The 19,993-nt window shown below is 37.8% G+C and overlaps 1 protein-coding gene across 1 annotated transcript; it reads right to left on the bottom strand.

Annotated features, from left to right (window-relative positions):
- Positions 1–14,068: 14,068 nt before the first annotated feature.
- On the bottom strand, positions 14,069–15,793 carry LOC138177774 (olfactory receptor 51G2-like). Its single transcript, XM_069108980.1, has one exon. The coding sequence runs from the start codon at positions 15,047–15,049 to the stop codon at positions 14,069–14,071; it is 981 nt and encodes a 326-aa protein (XP_068965081.1). The 5' UTR covers positions 15,050–15,793.
- Between the last annotated feature and the right edge of the window lie 4,200 nt (positions 15,794–19,993).

The raw sequence follows: 19,993 nt of genomic DNA, 5'->3' as shown, positions 1-19,993 counted from the left end.
GAAAGATGTTAAGGAGTTGAATAGAATTTTAGAGAGGGTAGGTATGACAGATCTCCGGAAAAAATTGAATGGGGATAAAAGGAATATACCTTCTTCTCAGCGGTATATGGTACATACACAATAATGGACCATGTACCAGTACATAAAAACCTCACAATTCAGTGCAGAAAGGCAGAAATAATAAATGCATCATTCTCAGATCATCATGCCATAAAAATCATATGCCATAAAGGGCCATGGAAAGACATACTAAAAACTAATTGGAAACTAAACAATTTAATCCTAAAGAATGAATGGGTCAAACAAGAAACCATAGAAACAATCAATAACTTACTTTAAGAGAATGACAATAATGAGACAACATACCAAAATTTGTGGGATGCAGCAAAGGCAGTCCTTAGAGGAAGTTTTATATCCCCGAGTGCATACATGAATAAATTAGAGAAAAGAGAGGTAAATTAATTGGGCATGCAAGTGAAAAGGCTAGAAAAAAATTGAAATATCCCCAATTAAGTACTAAATTAGAAATACTGAAAACTAAAGGAGAGATTAATAAAATGGAAATTAAGAAAACTATTGAATTAATAAATAAAACTAAAGCTGGTTTTATGAAAAAAAACAATAAAATTGATAGACCCTTAGTCAATATGATACAAAAAAAGAAGAGAACCAAATTATGAGTATCAAAAATGAAAAGGTAGAACCTACCACCAATGAAGAGGAAATTAAAAGAATATTTAGCAATTATTTTGCCCAGTTGTATGCACATAAATTTGACAATCTTAGTGAAATGGATGAATATTTACAAAAAAAATAGTTTGCCCAAATTAACTGAAGAGGAAATAAATTACTTCAATAACCCCATCTCAGAAAAAGAAATCAAACAAATCATCAGTGAACTCCCTAGGAAAAAATCTCCAAGGACAGATGGATTTACCATCAAATTCTATCAAACGTTTAAAGAACAATTGATTCCAGTACTCTACGAACTATTCAGGAAATTTAGTGAAGAAGGAGTCCTACCAAATTATTTTTATGACACAAATATGGTACGGACACCTAAATCAGGAAGAGATAAAACAGAGGAAGAAAATTATAGACCAATCTCCCTCATGAATATACATGCAAAATTTTTAAATAAAATATTAGCAAAAAGACTACAGCAACTTATCACAAGAATAATACACATTGATCAGGTAGGATTTATTCCAGGAATGCAAGGATGGTTTAATATTAGGAAAGCCATCAGTATAATTGATCATATCATCAATAAAACTAGCAAAAACCACATGATTTTTTCAATAGATGCAGAAAAGGCTTTTGGCAAAATAAAACATCCATTACTATCATAAACACTAGAAAGAATAGGAATGAATTGAGCCTTCCTTAAAATAATAGGTAGCATCTTTTTAAAGCCATACACAAGTATTATATGTAATGGGGAGAAGCTAGAAGCATTTCCAATAAGATCAGGGGTGAAACAAGGATGTGCACTATCACCCCTCTTATTCAATCTGGTACTAGAAATGTTAGCAGTAGCAAGTAGACAAGAAAAGTAATCAAAGGAATCAAAATAGTCAAGGAACAGACCAAGCTATCACTCTTTGCAGATGATATGATGATATACTTAGAGAATCAAGTAAAAAACTATTTGAGACAAAAATAAATTTGGCAAAGTTGCAGGATATAAAATAAACCCACATACATCCTTGGCATTCCTGTATATTTCTAATGAAATTCAACAGCAAGATATAGAAAGAGAAAAACCCATTTAAAGTTACTGTACACATTATAAAATATTTGGGCATCTACCTGCCAAAATAAACCCAAGACCTATATGAACACAACTACAAAACACTTTTCACACAAATAAAGTCAGATCTAACTAATTTGAAAGACATCAATTGCTCATGGCTGGGTCAAGCTAATATAATAAAAACAACAATTTTACCTAAATTAAATTATATATTCAGTGCCATACCAATAAGTTTACCAAAAAACTACACTATAGAGCTAGAAAAAATAGTAACAAAATCCATTTGGAAGAATAAGAGGTCCAGAATATCAAGGGAATTAATGAAATGAAATGCTTGGGATGGTAGACTAGCTATACCAGATTTTAATCTGTAGTATAAAGCAGCGGTCCTCAAAACTACTTGGTACTGGCTGAGGAATAGATTGGTTATGCAAGATTCAGCAATCAATGACTATAATCATCTACTGTTTAATAAACCCAAAGACCCCAGTTTTTGGGATAAGAAATCACTATTTGACAAAAACTGCTGGGAAAACTGGAATATAGTATGGCAGAAACTGGGCATAGACCATTAGCTGACACCATATACCAAAATCAAGTCTAAATAGGTGCATGATTTAGGTATAAAGGCTGATACTCTAAGCAATCTAGGAAAGCAAGGAATAGTTTACCTGTCAGATTTGTGAAGAGGGGAAGATTTTGTGACCAAACAAAAATTAGAGGGCATTAGAAAATGCAATATGGATAATTTTGATTACATTAAATTGAAAAGCTTCTGTATAAACAAAACCAATGTAACCAGGATTAAAAGGGAAGTGGAAAATTGGGAAAGAATTTTTACAACCTATGTCACTGATAAAGGACTCATTTTTAAAATATACAGAGAATTGAGTCAGATTTATAAGAAGACAAGTCATTCCCCAATTGATAAATGGTCAAAGGATATGAACGGGCAGTTTACAGAGGAAGAAATTAAAGATATTTATAAGCATATGAAAAAATGCCCTAAATCACTATTCATTAGAGAAATGCAAATCAAAACAACTCTGAGGTACCACATCTCACCAGTCAGATTGGCTCAGATGACAAAACAAGAAAATAACAAATGCTGGAGAGGATGTGGACAAATTGGAACACTTATGCCTTGCTGGTGGAGTTGTGAACTGATCCAACTACTCTGTAAAGCAATCTGGAATTATGCCCAAAGGGCTATAAATAATTTCATACCCTTTGACCCAGCAATACCACTTCTAGGGTTGTATCCCAAAGAGATCATAGAAGTGAGGGAAAGACCCATAAGTTCAAAAATATTTATAGCAGCTCTTTTTATGGTAGCCAAGAATTGGAAATTCTTTTGAATTGGAAAGCAAATTGAATTGAAATTGGTAGCAAAGAATTGGAAACAGGGTGCCCATCAATTGGGGAATGGCTGAACAAGTTGTGGTACATACATGTTATGGAATACTATTGTGAAATAAGAAATGAGGAGCAGATGGACTTCATATTTACCTGGAGAGGCTTATACGAACTGATGCTGAGTAAGAAAAGTAGAGCCAGGAGGAATTTGTATACATTTACAGACACAACGTATGTGTGACGACCAACTTTTATAAACTGGACTCTTCTCAGGGATTCAGAGTGATGAGTCAACCCCAAAAGACTCATGATGGAGAGAGATGTTTACATCCAGAGAAAGAACTGAAATTGAACCCAGATTGAAGCAAAGTACCTGCTTTTTTTCATTTTTTTGTTTGGTTTTCTTTCCTCTTTCCCATTCTTCATTCCATCTGTTACAATTTTTCTTTATAACCTGACTTATGCCTAATGTGAAAGTATTTGCAGATACTATACTTGATTGTATGCTGCCATGTGGGGGGAGGGAGAGAAAATTTGAAACTCAAGGAATTGTGGTAATGAATCTTGAAAACTAAAAGTAAACAAATTAATAAAGACCAAAAAAAATTAAAAAAGAAAAAAAATTGTTCATAGACTTTGGCTTTTTAACTGCTGGGAAATGACTCTTGGTTTTATAAATTTGTATTAATTCCAAATACATCTTAGATACCAGACCCTTATCAAAGATGTTTGATGCAAAGCTGTTTTTAGTCCCATTTGACAGCTTCCCTTCTTATCTTGATTGCATTGATTTTGCTTGTGGAACATTTAGGCTCTAAATTAATTTTCCTTATTCATACTAAGCCTAACAAACCAGGTATCTAGGGCTGCCTTGTCAAAGACGAATAGACAGGATGGTCACTAAACCATACATAAGGACCCTACATGATTCATACTGACATCAAAAAGCACATATTAATATAATTTGTCTTATTGCATTTTTCTTCATTTTGTTAAATGTTTCTTAATTTCATTTTATTCTGACTTGGTATATACTAGCAAGTGTTATAGATGCATGTAGTCTCTAGGCTACATGCTTGACATGTTTGATCTAGGCAATAGCTACTCTTACTTAATTCACATCTATGAAGGTAACATTGAACGGATGAAATTTCTAATACTATAATTCATGAGCCCTACTGGTGTTTTCACAATATTTTTTAACATGTTAATATTCTCTTGATATAAATTAATAATTTAACATCAATTTTCCTTCTAAAATGATATTTACTGAGGCAGTGTAGTAAGGGTTCAAGTTCTTTCAACACCATTAGGAAGCATACTTTGACTTCTACATCCCCACTCAGTCACTGGAAAGGGTGGACTCCAACAAGGAGCGTTTGCTACAAAATGCCCTCCTCTCCTTCCCATATCAGGCTTTGTTTGTTTATTTATTTTGTTGTTTCTTGTTTGTTTGCTTGGTTTTTTTTGGTGGAGTACTCCTTGGCCCAGGAAGTTCTTTCTTTCTTTTTGTAAGACCCTTCAAAGTCCAATGCTAGGGGTAGTGTGGCCATTGAATGAATCGATCATTTACTCAGGTGGGCTGGTTCCTGGGTGGCCTGGTTCAAGCAGGGGGATCCACAGTGTTGGCTCCTCACTACTTAATTGAAGTTTATTGGCAGACTGTTATTGTCTCAAGTTGGTAAACCCTTATTGTCTTTTTGACCTTTCAAGGTTAACAAGACCATTACTAGATTTGTTATATATTAATATACTCATTCATCTAAGATAAGGAAATAAACATGAAAGACAAAAGAATAGAAGCAGCATACATTCAAAGACACTGGGTAGCCAGGTGACGGAGGGGTTTCCCAACTTGGCAGCTCACTTTGGCTCTTGTCTAGCTGCTGTAAGGGAAAAACATGATAGTTCAACAGGCAAAGTATTTGTGTACACACTAATCTAAGTCTCACTAGCCAACTAAAATGATTTGTTTTCTTTTACTACCATAGAAGTAGGAAGAAAAAAAGAGAAGATCCCTGCCAGTGTACTGAATTGGGGTGAAGCCTCTCCCCTTATGAATATTTGCAGGATCACTAAGCAGCACATAGATTTATACCAGGCAGGACATAGTATGCTTGCTTTAAGGACTAAGGGCCTTTATTGGACAGTACCCTATTAAAGAATGCAAAAAATTTCAATTTCATATGAACTAAATTAATTATTTCATATTTTTAATCACCTCTATCCTTTATTTGCTAACTTTCCCTCCACTATACTGTGGTCTTGTTTTAGAAGTTTTATCTACTGCCTACTATTTTCAGAGTACCATAAAGAGTATTTATTTTAGAGACAAAGGTGAATTTAGTAAAAAGTAATAAAGATATTGTTGGTATAACTTGGATTATTGTTTTAAACAAGGTGGCAGGGGGCAGAGCCAAGACGGCAGAGTAAAAGCAGGAACTTCCTTGAGCTCTTACTCCAACCACCTCCAATACATGCAAAATATGACTCTAAACAAATTTTAGACCTACAGAGCCCACAAAGTGATAGAGAGAAACACATATTTCTCTGGCAGGCTGACGCGAAGGGTCTATTGCACTGAGCTGGGAGCCAAGTGCAGTCGCACGTGAGCTGTGCTGGCCCAAATCCTGGGTGTCCCTGATCTGTGGCCCAGACTGGCCAGAGCACACTTCAGGGGAGTTAATCACTGCCAGCTATGGTGGTTTCCAGACTTCTCAACACATAAATGCCAAAGAGAAAGTAAAAGGTCAGTGGAGAACCCTGTTGGAACTGGGTGAGAGAAGAGCATGGTCAGGCCTCTGCCCCCAGTGCAGCAGAGGTGACTATGGCTGCCACTGCTGCTGCTTCTGGCTTCAGGCCTACAGATTGTAGGGGAACCAAGTGACTGTCCAGAGGGCATTTGCAGGAATCTCTCTGCTAGCACTGAGGCAGGATTCTCCTGCTTTGCCCTACTTGGATCTGGGCTACAGTCTTGAGTTGTGGTCCTGGGGTGAAGGGTGCTGGTGTGGCAGAGCTTGTTGAGGCCTGTAAAAAGATCTGACAACAGCTGCTCAAAACCCCACCAATCTGGGACATAGCTCTCTCCACTCTGAAATCAGAGTTCTACCATTGCAAATAGATCAAAAGGCAAGTAACTGGCTGGCAAGATGAGCAAAGACAGGAAGCACAATTAGACTACAGCATCCTTTTTGGGGACAAAGTTGATCAAAACAGAACCAGAAGAAGACAACAAAGTCAAAACTCCTGCATCAAAAGGCTCTAAGAAAAACGTGAACTGGTCACAGGCCATGGAGGAGCCCAAGAAGGATTTTGAAAATCAAGTAAGAGAAGTAGAAGAAAACCTGGGAAGTAAAGTGAGAATAATGCAAGAAAATCATAAAAATGAGTCAACAGCCTGACTGAAGAAAATAACACATTAAAAAAATAAACTAACTCAAATGGCAAAAGAGGTCCAAAAAGCCAATGAGGAGAACAATACCTTAAAAAGCAAAACTGGTTAGGTGGAAAAGGAAATTCAAAAACTTGCTGATGAGAATAATCCCTTCAAAATTAATTTGGAGCTAATAGAAGTTAATGATTTTATGAGAAATCAAGATACTATAAAACAGATCCAAATGAATGAAAAATAGAAGGCAATGTGAAATATCTCATTAGAAAACCACTGACCAGGAAAATAGATCCAAGAGAGATCATCTTAAAAATTATTGTACTACCTGAAATCTATGATCAAAAAAGAGCCTAGAAATCATCTTTCAAGAAATTCTGAAGGAAAATTGCCTTGATATTCTAGAACCAGAAGGTCAAATAGAAAGTGAAAGAATTTATAGATTTTGTCTTGAAAAAGGTCCCAAAAGGAAAACTCCTAGAAATATTATGTCCAAATTGCAAAGTACCCAGGGCAAGGAAAAAGTATTACAAGCAGTCAAGAAGAAACAATTTTAGTGGGGGAAGTTAGATGGCACAGTGTATAGAGCACCAGCCCTAGAGTCAGGAGGACCTGAATTCAAATCTGGCCTCAGACACTTAATATTTACTAGCCATGTGACCTTGGGCAAGTCCCTTAACACCAGTTGCCCACCCTTCACCTCCAAAAAGCAAAAAAAAGAAACAATTTGAGTACTGTGGAAACACAATCAGGATAACACAAGATCTAGCAGTTTCTACATTAAGGGACTGAAGGGCTTGGAATATGATATTCCAGAGGTCAAAGGAGCTAGGATTAAAACCAAGAATTACCTACCCAGAAAAACTAAGCATAATACTTCAGGGGAAAATATAATCATTCAATGAAATAGAGCACTTTCAAGTATTCTTGATGAAGACCAGATCTGAACAGAAAAATTAGGCTTTCAAATACAAGAAGCAAGAGAAGCATGGAAGGTAAACAGGATAAACAAATCATAGGGCACTTATTAAAGATAAATTATTTATATTCCTACATGGAAAATGATAATTGTAACTCATGAGACTTTTCTCAGTGTGAGGGTAGTTGAAGGGAATATATATGGATACATATATGTATGTATGTATAGGAGGATATATGTCTGTGTGTAAATGTATGCATAGAGGGCTGAGTTGAATATGAAGGGGTGATATCTAAAAAGTAAAATTAAGAGGTGAGAGAGGAATATAATGTGAGAAGGAGAGATAGGGTAGGGCAAATTATCTCATATAAAAGAGGCAAGAGAAAACTGCTACAATGTAGTAGAAGAGAAGAAAGATAAAAGGAAATGAGTCAACTGGACTCTCATTAAATTTGGCTTAAAGAGGGAGTAACATACACACTCAATTTGGTGTTTTACCCTACAGGAAAGTAGAGGGGAAGGGGATAAGAGGGGAGATGATAGAAGGGAAGGCAGATTGGGTAGTTAGAAGCAAACACTTTTGAAAAGGGATAGGGTCAAAAGAGAAAATAGAATGAAGGGGGGCAGGATAGGATTGAGGGAAATATAGTCTTTCACAATATAACTATTATGGAAATGTTGTGTGTAACTAAACATGTACAACCTGTATTGAATTGCTTGTCTTCCCAGTAGGTTTGGGAGAGGAAGGAAGAAGGGAAAGAATCTGGAAATCAAAGTTTTAAAAACAAATGTTAAAAATTGTTTTTTTTCATGCAACCAGGAAATAAGATATACAGGCAATGGGGTATAGAAATCCATCTTGCCCTACAAGAAAGTAAGGGTGTAATGGGGAAGCACATAAGACAGAACAGATTGGGGGAAGGGGTATTCAGTATGCTTACTATATTGCGGTGGGGAAAAGGGAAGTGATGGGGAGAACATTTGTAACTCAAAATCTTATGGAAGTGAATGTTGAAAAGTAAAAAATGAATAAATAAATTTATTATAAAAGAACAAACAAGGTGTCAGACTCTTTCTAAGTCAAATGTATCTTTTGATATGTGCTACTAATTTATAAATTTATAGTGAAATATATTTTGAAATGTCCTATGTTCTTGCTTCTCTTTTATGCACATTTGAACAATGCCTCACTTCTGGATGAACAAAGAGAGGAATGTAGATCTTCCTTGATTTTAAGATGAGAAGATGCTAGATATGGTCTCACTCATATCTGTTTCACTTAAGTTGTTCCATATGCCTCCTTTCTTGCCCTTTCTTCTGATCATCTTGTCACCATTTTCCTTCTTCTGACCTTTGAGTAGTTCCATATTTTTCTCCATGATAAAGCTATTTTTCTCAAAAGTATGCAAATAAACAACATATCAGAGGTGGAAATATGGTATAGTGAAAGGGTGGGGGACCTGCAGCCTGGAGGCCACTTGAGTCCAAGTTTTACAGAGCAAATATTTTTTAAGGGAATTTGTTTTGTGAAGTCTGGATTCAATGAAAGAATTATATTTGAGGACCTAGAGGGCCACATGTGGGCCTCAGGCTGCAGGTTCCCCAGCCTTGGTATAGTGTAAAGAATACTAGATTCAGAATCAAAGGACAACCTCAGGTCCTGACATGCCTCTGCTCCTTTCTCCAATGTATGGCTCTAGGAAAGCTACGACCTCAATGAACCTCTATTTCCTTATCAATAAAGAGGTTCTTACACTAGAGGACAGTCTCAAGTATGTTACAGGTATAAGCACATGGACCTATTACCATATCTTTATGGCAGTGCTGCTATGTGATATTTCAGTGGAATTTCAGATTTTGGTGGTACTAAAAAAAAAGAAATACTCTAAGTTCACGCCCTATTGCCACTTCAAAACATAGACAAGTGACTTCTCTTCTTTTTGCTTTGGGTTCCTTATATTTATAATAGGAATAATCCTGGGGGCATTGTCAAGATGACAGAGTAGAAACAGGACTTGTACTGGGGTCATGCTTCCACCTCCTCCAATTCATGTAAAAAGCTGACTCTGAACAAACTTTGGAGCTACAGACCCCACAAAATGACACAGAGAAGCTAACCTCACACTGAGGACAGCCTGGCAGGCCAGCAGGAAGTAGCTAGCGCAATGTGCAGTACACTGGGAGCCTCAACCAGCCTTGCATGAGCCTTAGGTTTTAGCCTCAGGGCATCCACAACCAAACTCCTGCTGGAGGGACTTCAGATCACCAGCAACTGTGGCTATTTCCAGAATTATCAACCCATAGATGCTAAGGACAAAGTGAGAGGTCAGTGAAGTGTGGACTTTGTGAACTGGGAGATTGGAATTGTGGTCGGGCCTTTTCGCCCCAGAGGTAGAAGCGGCTGAGGTGCTACAGCCTTGCAGCTGCTGCCCCGTGGCTGCTTCAGAGCTACTGGTCTGCAGATTGTAGGGGGACCAAGCAATGAGTGTGAGGGGTAATTTATCTTGCTTTAACCTGCTTCGATCTGGACTGTGGTCTAGGGTGGAGGTCTTGGGGTGCATAACCAATTTTTTCCAGAATATATGGAGACTTCAGAGAAGGCATCCAACTAATAGCTTGAGCAGCTATGACAACCCTAGCGATTTGGGACAAAGCTCCCCCCTCTGGTAACAGAGTTCTATTGTGGCAAAAAGCTCAAAATCAAGTAATTGTGTGGCAATGTGAGCAAACGAGGGCAGCATGGCAAGCACAGTAGTTTGACTCTGCATTCCTTTTTTCTGGACAAAAAGGATTGGGGCATGGAACAGGAGGAAGACAATGAAGTCAGAACTCCTGCACCAGAAGCCTCCAAGAAATGAATAAGCTGCTTACAGGCCATAGAGGAGCTTAACAAGGGTTTTGAAAACCAAATAAGGGAAGTGGAGGAAAAATTGGGAAGAGAAATGAGAATGAGGCAAGAAAATTACAAAATGAGAGTCAACAACCTGCCTGAAGAAAATAACACCTTAAAAAATAGACTAACTCAAATGGCAAAAGAGGCTTAAAAAGCCAATGAGGAGAAGAATGCCTTAAAAAGCTTAATTTCCCAGATGGAAAAAGAATCTCAAAAGCTCACTGAAGAGAATCATTCCTCCAGAATAAGATTGGAGGAAATGGAAGCTAATGACTTTATGAGAAATCAAGATGCTATTAAACAGATCCAAACAAATGAAAAAATAGGAACCAATGTGAAATATCTCACAGAAAAAAACCACTGACCAGGAAAATAGATCCAGGAGAGAAAATTTTAAAATTATTGGACTACCTGAGAGCCATGATCAAAAAAGAACTTAGAAATCATCCTCCAAGAAATTCTCAAGGAAAACTGCCCTGATGTTTTAGTACCAGAGGGCAAAATAGAGGTTGAAAGAATCCACTGATCACCTCCTGAAAAAGATCCCAAAAAGAAAACTCCTAGGAATATTATAGCCAGGTTCAAGAATTACCAGATGAAGGAGAAAATATTACAAGCAGTCAGGAAGAAACAATTTGAATACTATGGAAACACAATTAGGATAACACAAGATCTGGCAGATTCTACACTGAGAGATCAAAGGGCTTGGAATATGATATTATGGAGGTCAAAGGAGCTGGGATTAAATCCAAGAATCACCTACCCAGCAAAACTGTTTATCATGTTTCAGGGGACAATATAGTCATTCAATGGAATAGAGGACTTTCAAGCATTCTTGATGAAAAAACCAGAGTTGAAGAGAAAATTTGACATTCAGATACAAGAAGCAAGAGAAGCATGAGAAGGTAAAGAGGGAAAAGAAATCATAAGGAACTTATCAAAGTTGAACTATTTACATTCCTACATGGAAAAACAATAATTGTAACTTATGAAACTTTTCTCAGTATGAAAATAGTTGAAGGGAATATATATATATATATATGTGTGTGTGTGTGTGTGTGTATACATATATATGTATATATATATATACACACACACATATGTATACATGTCTATCCAGGAGGGTATATGGGCATATTAATACATATGTGAGTGTGTGTATATATGTGTATATGTATACATAGAAGGAGGGTACAGAACCAGTTGAATAGGAAGAGATGATAATTAAAAGGTGAAATTGAGAGGGGAGAGCTTAATATAATGAGAGAAGATGGGAAGAGATATAATGGGATAAATTATCTCATAAAGAAGAGGCAAGGGAGAACTGTTACAATGGAGGGGAAGAACAGGAAGGCAAAAGGGGGAGGGAATGACATACACACTAAATAGGGTATCTCACCCTGCAGGAGAGTAGGGGGGAAGGGGATGATAAGGGGGAAGATGTAAGGGAGGGCAGGCTTGGGGGGAAGGAAGTTGTAAACACCCACTTTTGAAAAGGGACAGGATCAAAGTAGAGAATAGAACAAGTGGGGGGTGGGATGGGATGGAGGGAAATGTAGTCAGTCTTTCACAATATATACATTATTGAAATGTTTTGCATAGCTACACATGTGCAACCTATATTGAATTGCTTAGCTTCCCAGTAAGGATGGGTGATGAGGCAGGCAGGGAAAGAATCTGGAATTTAAAGTTTTAAAATCAAATGTTTAAATATATATATATATATATATATATATACATATATTATTTTACATGTTACTGGGAAATATGATATACAGGCATTGGGGCATAGAGATCCACCATGCCCTTTTGGAAAGTTAAAGGGGGGATGGAGGAAGATATAGGAGAGAACAGAATGGGGGAGAGGATATTCAGTGGGATCGCTGTTTTGGGGTGGCGGGTAGGGGAAAAACAGGGAGAAAATTTCTAACTCAAAATCTTGTGGAAATGAATGATGGTCAATAAAGCTAAAAAAAAAAAAAGCAAAATAAAATAAGGTATAGTTCCCATACAATAAACCTCAAAGAGAGATGATATGTTGTAGGGAATAGACTTCAGGATTTTTTTTTTTTTTTTTGCTTTTTGGAAGGCATTTGGGGTTAATCGACTTGCCCAAGGTCACATGGCTAGTGTTAAGTGTATGAGGCAAGATTTGAATTCAGGTTCTCCTGACTTCAGTTCCATTTCTGCTTCACTGTGTCACCTAGTCACACCCAAAGCTGTCTCTTTCTTTTGTTTGCTTGATTTTTTCTTCTTTTTTTGAGGGGGGAGGTAGGGTAATTGGCGTTAAATGACTTGCCCAAGGTCACACGGCTAGTTTTTAGAGTGTGTGTGTGTGTGAGGCTGGACTTGAACTCAGGTCCTCCTGACTCCAGGGCCAGTGCTCTCTTCACTGTGCCACCTAGCCATCCCAAGATTTCTGGATTTTCAGTCAGGGAAACCTGGGTTCACAACCAGCCTCTTAACACTAAGCACTTCTGAGACTAAACGCAAGTCATCTAGCCTCTTTATAATGGGAATAATAACTGCCATGCCTACCTCATAATGTTATTGGGGGCATCAAATGAGATAAAATTTGTAAAGCACTTTGGAAACTTTTAAACATTTTTATAAATAATAGTTATTACTTTGAAAATCAGGTTAATATAATTACAATCCCATAATATCTAAAGTCACTATAAGAGGCAAGATACTAAGGGAGAGGTTGATAAAAGAGGGGGTGATGTAGGTAAGTTGGTCCTCAGAATAGTCAGTCAATTGACATATATCAAATGCTTGCTTTGTGCCAGTCATAGGGCTAAACAATAAGGATACAAAGAAAGGAAACAAAACTCAACAAAAACAAGAGCCCTTCTTTGATCTCAAGATACTCAGAGTCTAACGAGTGAGACAACATACAAACATTTGTGTATAAACACAATCCAAACAGGACAAATTGGATGGAAGTCTCGACTCTTTATTTTTTTCAAAAATTTTCTTTAAACTCAAATGCCAGAACACAAATAGAGAATAAAGAAAAGAAACAAAAACATATCATAAACTTAAATATTGGAACTTAAACACAAATTTAGAAAGGAAAATAATGCATGTTATGTGCAGAACAGAACATGAGAGGATTCAAAATATTTAACAAATTTTCATTTCAAGAAAGCCTATTTGATAAACAATACTTGTTGTGGTGAGGATTGTCCATGGTTTCTTTTCTTCCTTGTGAGTTTTCTTTTGTTCTCTGCTATGCACTTTTTTTTACTTTGTTCCTTTTTTTCTTTTCCCAACCACCCCAGAAGGACACAATAAAGTTTAGATATGTTTCTCTATAGCTATACATATACACATACCCTCCCCACCCTCCAGAATGGTACAATATAGAAAGGTTATTAAAGACATTTCAAATTTGATTATTTCTCTAGCAATTACCTGCTAAACAGAACTCTTCAACTGAGGTCACCAAACCCTTGAAGATCTCTGTTTGGGGTGATCAGAGTGATTATCTCATGAAATATTAGATTGAAGGAAAGACTAGTGCATGCCCATTTTTGTAGAAATTAATGACTAAGAGTAGGCTGGGTTTTCCTCTTGTTCTCCCTTTTAGTATTCTATTCTCATTTTCTTCCCAAAAGGATCATTTTCCACATTACCAGATTTAGGACAATAAAAGCAATTGTAATAAATCTGTTCTCTACTGGGATTCTCCTACTTCTCTACCTTTTCCTCCTCCTCCCCCTCTTTCTCCTACTCTAATTTGGTGTCCTACACTTACTTAAAGGTGGATAGACTTCTCCATGGTGCCAGCAGCTTGAGGATCCTATGACGTATCTGTTTCGTCTTGACACTGTAGATAATGGGGTTGAATACAGGAGGCACCAGCAGGTAGATGTCGGCCATGAGGATATGAACAAGAGGGGAGGAGTGCTTAGCAAAGCGATGTACCATGGACAGCCCAATCATGGGCACATAAAGAACAAGGACAGCACAGATGTGGGAGGCACATGTGTTGAGGGCCTTGAGGCGTTCCTCCCGGGATGCAATGCTCAGCACAGAACGGAGGATGAAGATGTAGGACATGATGATTCCTAGGGAGTCCACACCCCATATAAGTATAACAAAAGCTAGACCATACATGGCATTGAAGGTGGTGTCGGCACAAGCCAACCTAATCATATCCTGCTGTAGACAGAATGAGTGCGAGAGTTTATGGGAGCCACAGAAAGGATACCACAAAAGGCGGATGAGTAAGGGTGGTATACAGGCAGTACTTCTAAGAAGTAAAACCAGTCCTGTGTAAATAACACGCCGTGGGGTGAGGATGGTGGCATACCTCAGAGGATTACAGATTGCCACATAGCGGTCAAAGGCCATAGCCAGGAGTACAGCTGATTCCATTAGTGACAGAGAGTGGATGAAGAACATTTGGGTGACACAGGCATCAAAAGTGATCTCACTGGCACTGAACCAGAAGATCCTAAGCACAGTGGGCAGTGTGGAAAGGGACATAGCCATATCAGTGAGGGACAGCATGGCGAGAAAGTAGTACATGGGCTCATGAAGGCTTGGGTCAGTCCTAATGATATGAAGGATGGTGCTGTTACCAGCTATCCCAATCAGATAAAGGAGACAGAAGGGGATGGAAATCCAGCAGTGAGCTTCCTCATAGCCAGGGATACCTGTGAGGTAGAATGTGGAGGACAGTACATTACTGTCATTGGAGTTGACCAAGATGCTGTTCCATGGTTTCATGATCCTATCCTACCACCTCAAGCCTCTGGAAAGGAAGGAAGATATGAATACATATATAGGTCTCAGTCATGTAGAAACCTGGATATGTCCTTTACAGTATAACCACTTATGTATATAAGATACTTTATTTTTTCAAAGCATTCTCCCATCTTTTATGTCAACTGATCCTGATCTTCATAGGAGCCTTCTGAAGTTGGTTAGTACTTCTGAATTAGGTTAGTAATCATTTGACATATGAGGAAACTGAGGCAGAGGGAGGTTGAGTAGCCTGATGTCACTCAGCAGAGGCAAGATCTTGGTGTTGTGACTCCCAAAAGGCGGTTCCTTTTATTATTATCTAAATTATTTGTACAATTGTCCACATGAGAATGTACTAAGTATTTCTAACACCTTAACAAAAGAGAAGTCTAGATCTCAGTCTGATGCAGTTAGAAAAAAAAGTCAGAAAGAAAAATAATATAGACACTACTGAACAATTAAGTACTATGTTGAATAAATGAATATTTCACGTTATACACAAAAAGAATAAATAAGAAGATGGGTGAAAAGAGTTTTCAGAGTTGACAAGCTATAGCAAATTATCCCTATTCTTCTCTTCCATTGGGATGGTAGCCCAGAGGAGGTTACTTTCTAGAGAAATTCTATGAAACTGAGCCTTAGAGATTAGCTAAATGCATTTACCCTTACTATTTGCTCTATCCAAAAGCTGTAATCATGATCCCTGCTTGTGAAATACCGTCCCTTCATACCAGGTTACTCCTGCCTCACCCCTATATCTTCATAGACTGTTATTATCTTCTCTACTCCTATCACTATCACCACCACTCTCCTAGAGAGTTTCTTGGGACACTGAGAGGTTACATTTGCATGGTCACATAATCAGGATATGTTAGAGGTAGAAATTAAATCCAATTTTTCCTAACAAAGGACAACTGTTTATACATCACACAATTCTAACCTGCTTTGTTTCACTTGGAGGCAGGGAGGGGGTGGAGGTGGGAAGGGAACAGCCAACATTTCTGCTTCTAAATTGAAAATGTTCTGAGTTTTGTTTTTTGTTTTTGTTTTTTTTTCCCCCAGCAAAGTCTAGTCAGGGAATTCTGCCTTCAGGATTGGATGCTATCTTGTTTTCTCCAGAACTGGACTTTCACACTTTCAGCATTGATCACTTTATAAAATATCCCAATAGCATGGGAAAGATGAAAACAACAGATCTGGCATCAGAGAATTTATATTTTATTGCCCCTGTATCTAATTCAGCATTTACTCCCCAGCAACTATCCCCTGGGGAGCAATGGGATTGAGGAGGGAGCAAAGAGCATCCCCATTATGTTCAAAGATACCACTGTTTCTATCATTCCATAAGCCCCTACATACTTCTTTCCTTCCAAAAATTATCAGCTTCATTCTCTAACAAAATTAATCACATAAAAATATTAGCATCTGGTTGTTAGAGCCCTCTTTGGAGCAGAATTTAAAAGAGATGTCTGGAGAAGGCAATTTTATTTGATCACCTCAGAAAAAAGCATTGTTGAGTGGAAGGAACACTGAACTGGAAGCAGAGTTCAAGAGTCCACATACCAATTCTGATGCATACTACTCCTATGACTCTCACTTCATCAATCTCAGTCTCAGTTTCCTCATTTGTGAAGTCAGAGGGATAGAATAGTTAATCTCTAAGATCTCTTCCAACTCTACATCTTAGATTCTAAGCTCTTACCAGGAATATGGCAGAAGGGATTCTTGATGAGATCCAAATTGGACTGGTTGCCTTCTGAGTTCCCTTCCAGCCCTAAGATTCTATGATGCTGCAAACTCAAATGAATGGTGCTTAAAAGATGATGAGGCAGCTTAATGGCAGAGGAAGACCTCAATTCAAATATAGCCTCAGACAATTACTAATTTTTTGACCCTGGGCAAGTACACTTAATCCTGTTCATATCAGTTTCCATATCTGTAAAATGAATTGGAGGAGGAAATATCAAACTATCCCAATATTTTTGCCAAGAAAATCCTGAATTGGATCACAAAGAGTTGGATATGACAAAAGGATAATATTTTGGACAGTAAGGCAGGCATAGGGGATTTATTTATATACTTCAGAGGTAAGGGGGACATCTGCAGAGCCCATCACACAATATACTGTTGCTTCACACCTAAATACAGTTTTCCCTTTTATATCATGGGGGTTAGGGACACAGTGCCCCCATGATCTGAAAGACCTTTGTAAACTTTTTTGATCCTCCTGGGGTATTTAGAGAGTTGTTGAAAATTTGGGTTGATATTACACAATACTATACATTTATTTTATGCATTTCTGAGTTTCTGTGTCTTCTACTGGCCTTTGTGTATCATCTGTGGCTTCTGCAACACTTTCAAAAAATTCTCATTTAATTTCTTATGTCTACTGGCAATATGAAAACTGCAATGGGTAAAGTAGCAATGGGGAAGGGATAACTGTATTCCTAATGAGAAATGATATTGAGTCAATGAAAACTGACTCAGAGCAGTGATATCACTTGGTCAGTCTCAAGGAGAATAGATTATGGGTGTTAGGGTCATAAAAGTGAAGCCATGGCCCCTTTCTTCCTTCACCAGGTATTCCTGAGTCCTACATTATGCATCACATGGGGAATGAGAGGTTGCCTAGCACTAGGGAAATCTCACTACACTTGGTATCTGGCGACATGGGTTCAATCCCTAGTTCCGACATTTAATAGCTTTGCAACTACAAAGTTTTTGCATGGAAAGGACCTTAGGGATGATCTTATTCAGCTTTCCTTTTACATAGAAGCAAAGCAAGGTTTAATAAAGGCAATGTGATGTATCCAAAGCTGCTTAAGCAGTAGGTGAAAAAGCCAGGATTTAAATATGAAGCTTCTGACTGTAAAACTATCTCTTTTCAGTCCTACGACCTCTTCACTTCAGTTTCCTCCTTTATGAAAAATGAAGGTATTCATATCTGTGATGGAGGCAGGTAGGTGGCACAGTGGATAGAATGTCAAGTCTTGAGTAAGGAAAACTGATCTTACTGAGTTCAAATCTAGCCTCAGACACATACTAGGTGTGTAACCTTGTACACTTAAGTCACTTAACCCTGTGTGCCTCAGTTTCCTCATTTGTAAAATGAGATAGAGAAAGAAGGGACAAACCACTCTAGTATCTTTGCTAAGAAAACCCAAAATGGGGTCACGAAAAGTCAGACATGACTGAAAATTATTGAACAACTATGACAAAAATACCTGTGCTGTTTCCAAAGGTCATTTTGATATATGTAGTTTCTAAATGTTTAAAAAAAAAAAGTTCTAGAGATAAGAACTCATGTTACTGCCCCTTCCCCTGGAATCCACCAGATTTCTCTAATTCTTTTCTTCAAGACTATGTTTTCTAGAAATTTCCTCCTCACTCCAAATCTCCACTCTTCCCTTCCCAAAGCAGACTCACTGTGTATACAAACAGCAGCTCTTCTTTCCCTTCCAGCCCACAGATTCTAGGCATAAGGACCTTCTGGTTTGAGTCTGTGCTAGAATACATGATATGGCTTAAATGGCCTCCTCATGTCCCCAGAGGAAGTGGGGTAGGGGAGGGAAGAGATTTGAAGTCCCCTGGTTGGGGAAAGTTTCATGACTTGGAAGCCTGGGAACAGAGAGTAATCATAGTGGAAAAAAAAAAAAAAAACAACTATGGTTATGTGGGAAATGGTAGTGAGCACATAACTGGGAGTGGAAGATAAACCGGCCAAACCAAAGTACCCTGATCTTCACATGCAAAAACAGAATTGTAAGGAAAATCCCCAATTTTTGTCTCTAGGGATGCCATCTGTCAAGATCTCATCTTTATTGATGTCATTCTATTCATGCTCAGAGGCAGGTCTTTGAAATGCTTCTAGGTCTGCCGCCTAAATCATTTTCCAGTTATTCTCATTAACGACCTGTACGATTTTATAGAAAAACGGTGATACCACAAAAGAACTGGATCTCTATTTTATTTTTTTTCCTCTAGAATGTACTATAAAAGTAGAGGGACTACTGCTCCTCTAACTCAGAAATGTATTTTCATAAAGATTTAGCTTTAATGAGATAATTTACATAAAAGCATTTTGTAAGACATAAAAGGTCATAAAAATGGGAGCCATATTGATCATTTGCTTTTTACTTTCTCTTTCTTTTTTTTCTCCTCCTCCCTTCCCCTCCTTCTCCTCTCATCTTGTCTCCTCTCATCTCATCTCCTCTCCTCTCCTCTCTTCTCCTCTCCTCTCTTTTCCACTTCTCTTTCTAAAGTCTCATATAGCAGAATGTGGCAGATCTAGCATTTGAAGACAGGTTCACTGATGATAAATCTTGTGCTCTTGCTTCCATACCACACTGGATACCTTGATTGTGATGAAACTAAAATTATCATTATCAGAGGCAGCAGCAACAACAATGACAACAACAAAAGCTTGACAGGAAATGGAAAGGACAGATGAACTGTACTGTAATTTGTGCTCACTTGCATGTTTTGAAAGAGCATTATGACTGAAGAAGAAAGAGAAAAATAACACAGGCAAGACATACTTGTCTCCTACCAAGATGAAGATTATCTTAATGTTCTCTGTGTTTCTTCTATTTTTTCTTTCTGTTTTGCACTCCCCTAAAATTGTATGCTGCATAGTATGTGCCTATCTAAATGGTTTCTTCATTTGTGAACTCTCTATACCAGTCATATCCCTAATCAAGTTTCTACTAGCCACCACCATCCATCCATGCATCCATCCCTGTAAACCACCATTGATTTATTCCTTTTTTCTTCCCTCCATCTAACCATCTATCTATAATCTATTTCATCTGTCCTTCTCACTATATCTAACCAGCATCCATCTATGTCTCCTCAGTTTCCTTATCTCTGTGTGCCTCTATTTCTCTGCATCTCTTTCTTGAACTGAACTATGGCCTAAATCCTTGA

Source organism: Petaurus breviceps, unplaced genomic scaffold (genome assembly GCF_028583685.1).
Source record: "Petaurus breviceps papuanus isolate PSGF00001 unplaced genomic scaffold, PetGlider_PUasm1.0 90444, whole genome shotgun sequence".
NCBI lineage: Eukaryota > Metazoa > Chordata > Mammalia > Diprotodontia > Petauridae > Petaurus > Petaurus breviceps.
Note: the sequence above shows the minus strand (reverse complement) of the source record. Positions and strands in the feature narration are given on the sequence as shown.

Bases quoted from the DNA above. Each gene is read 5' to 3' on its own strand.
- LOC138177774 (XM_069108980.1), bottom strand. From the start codon at position 15,049: ATGAAACCATGGAACAGCATCTTGGTCAACTCCAATGACAGTAATGTA.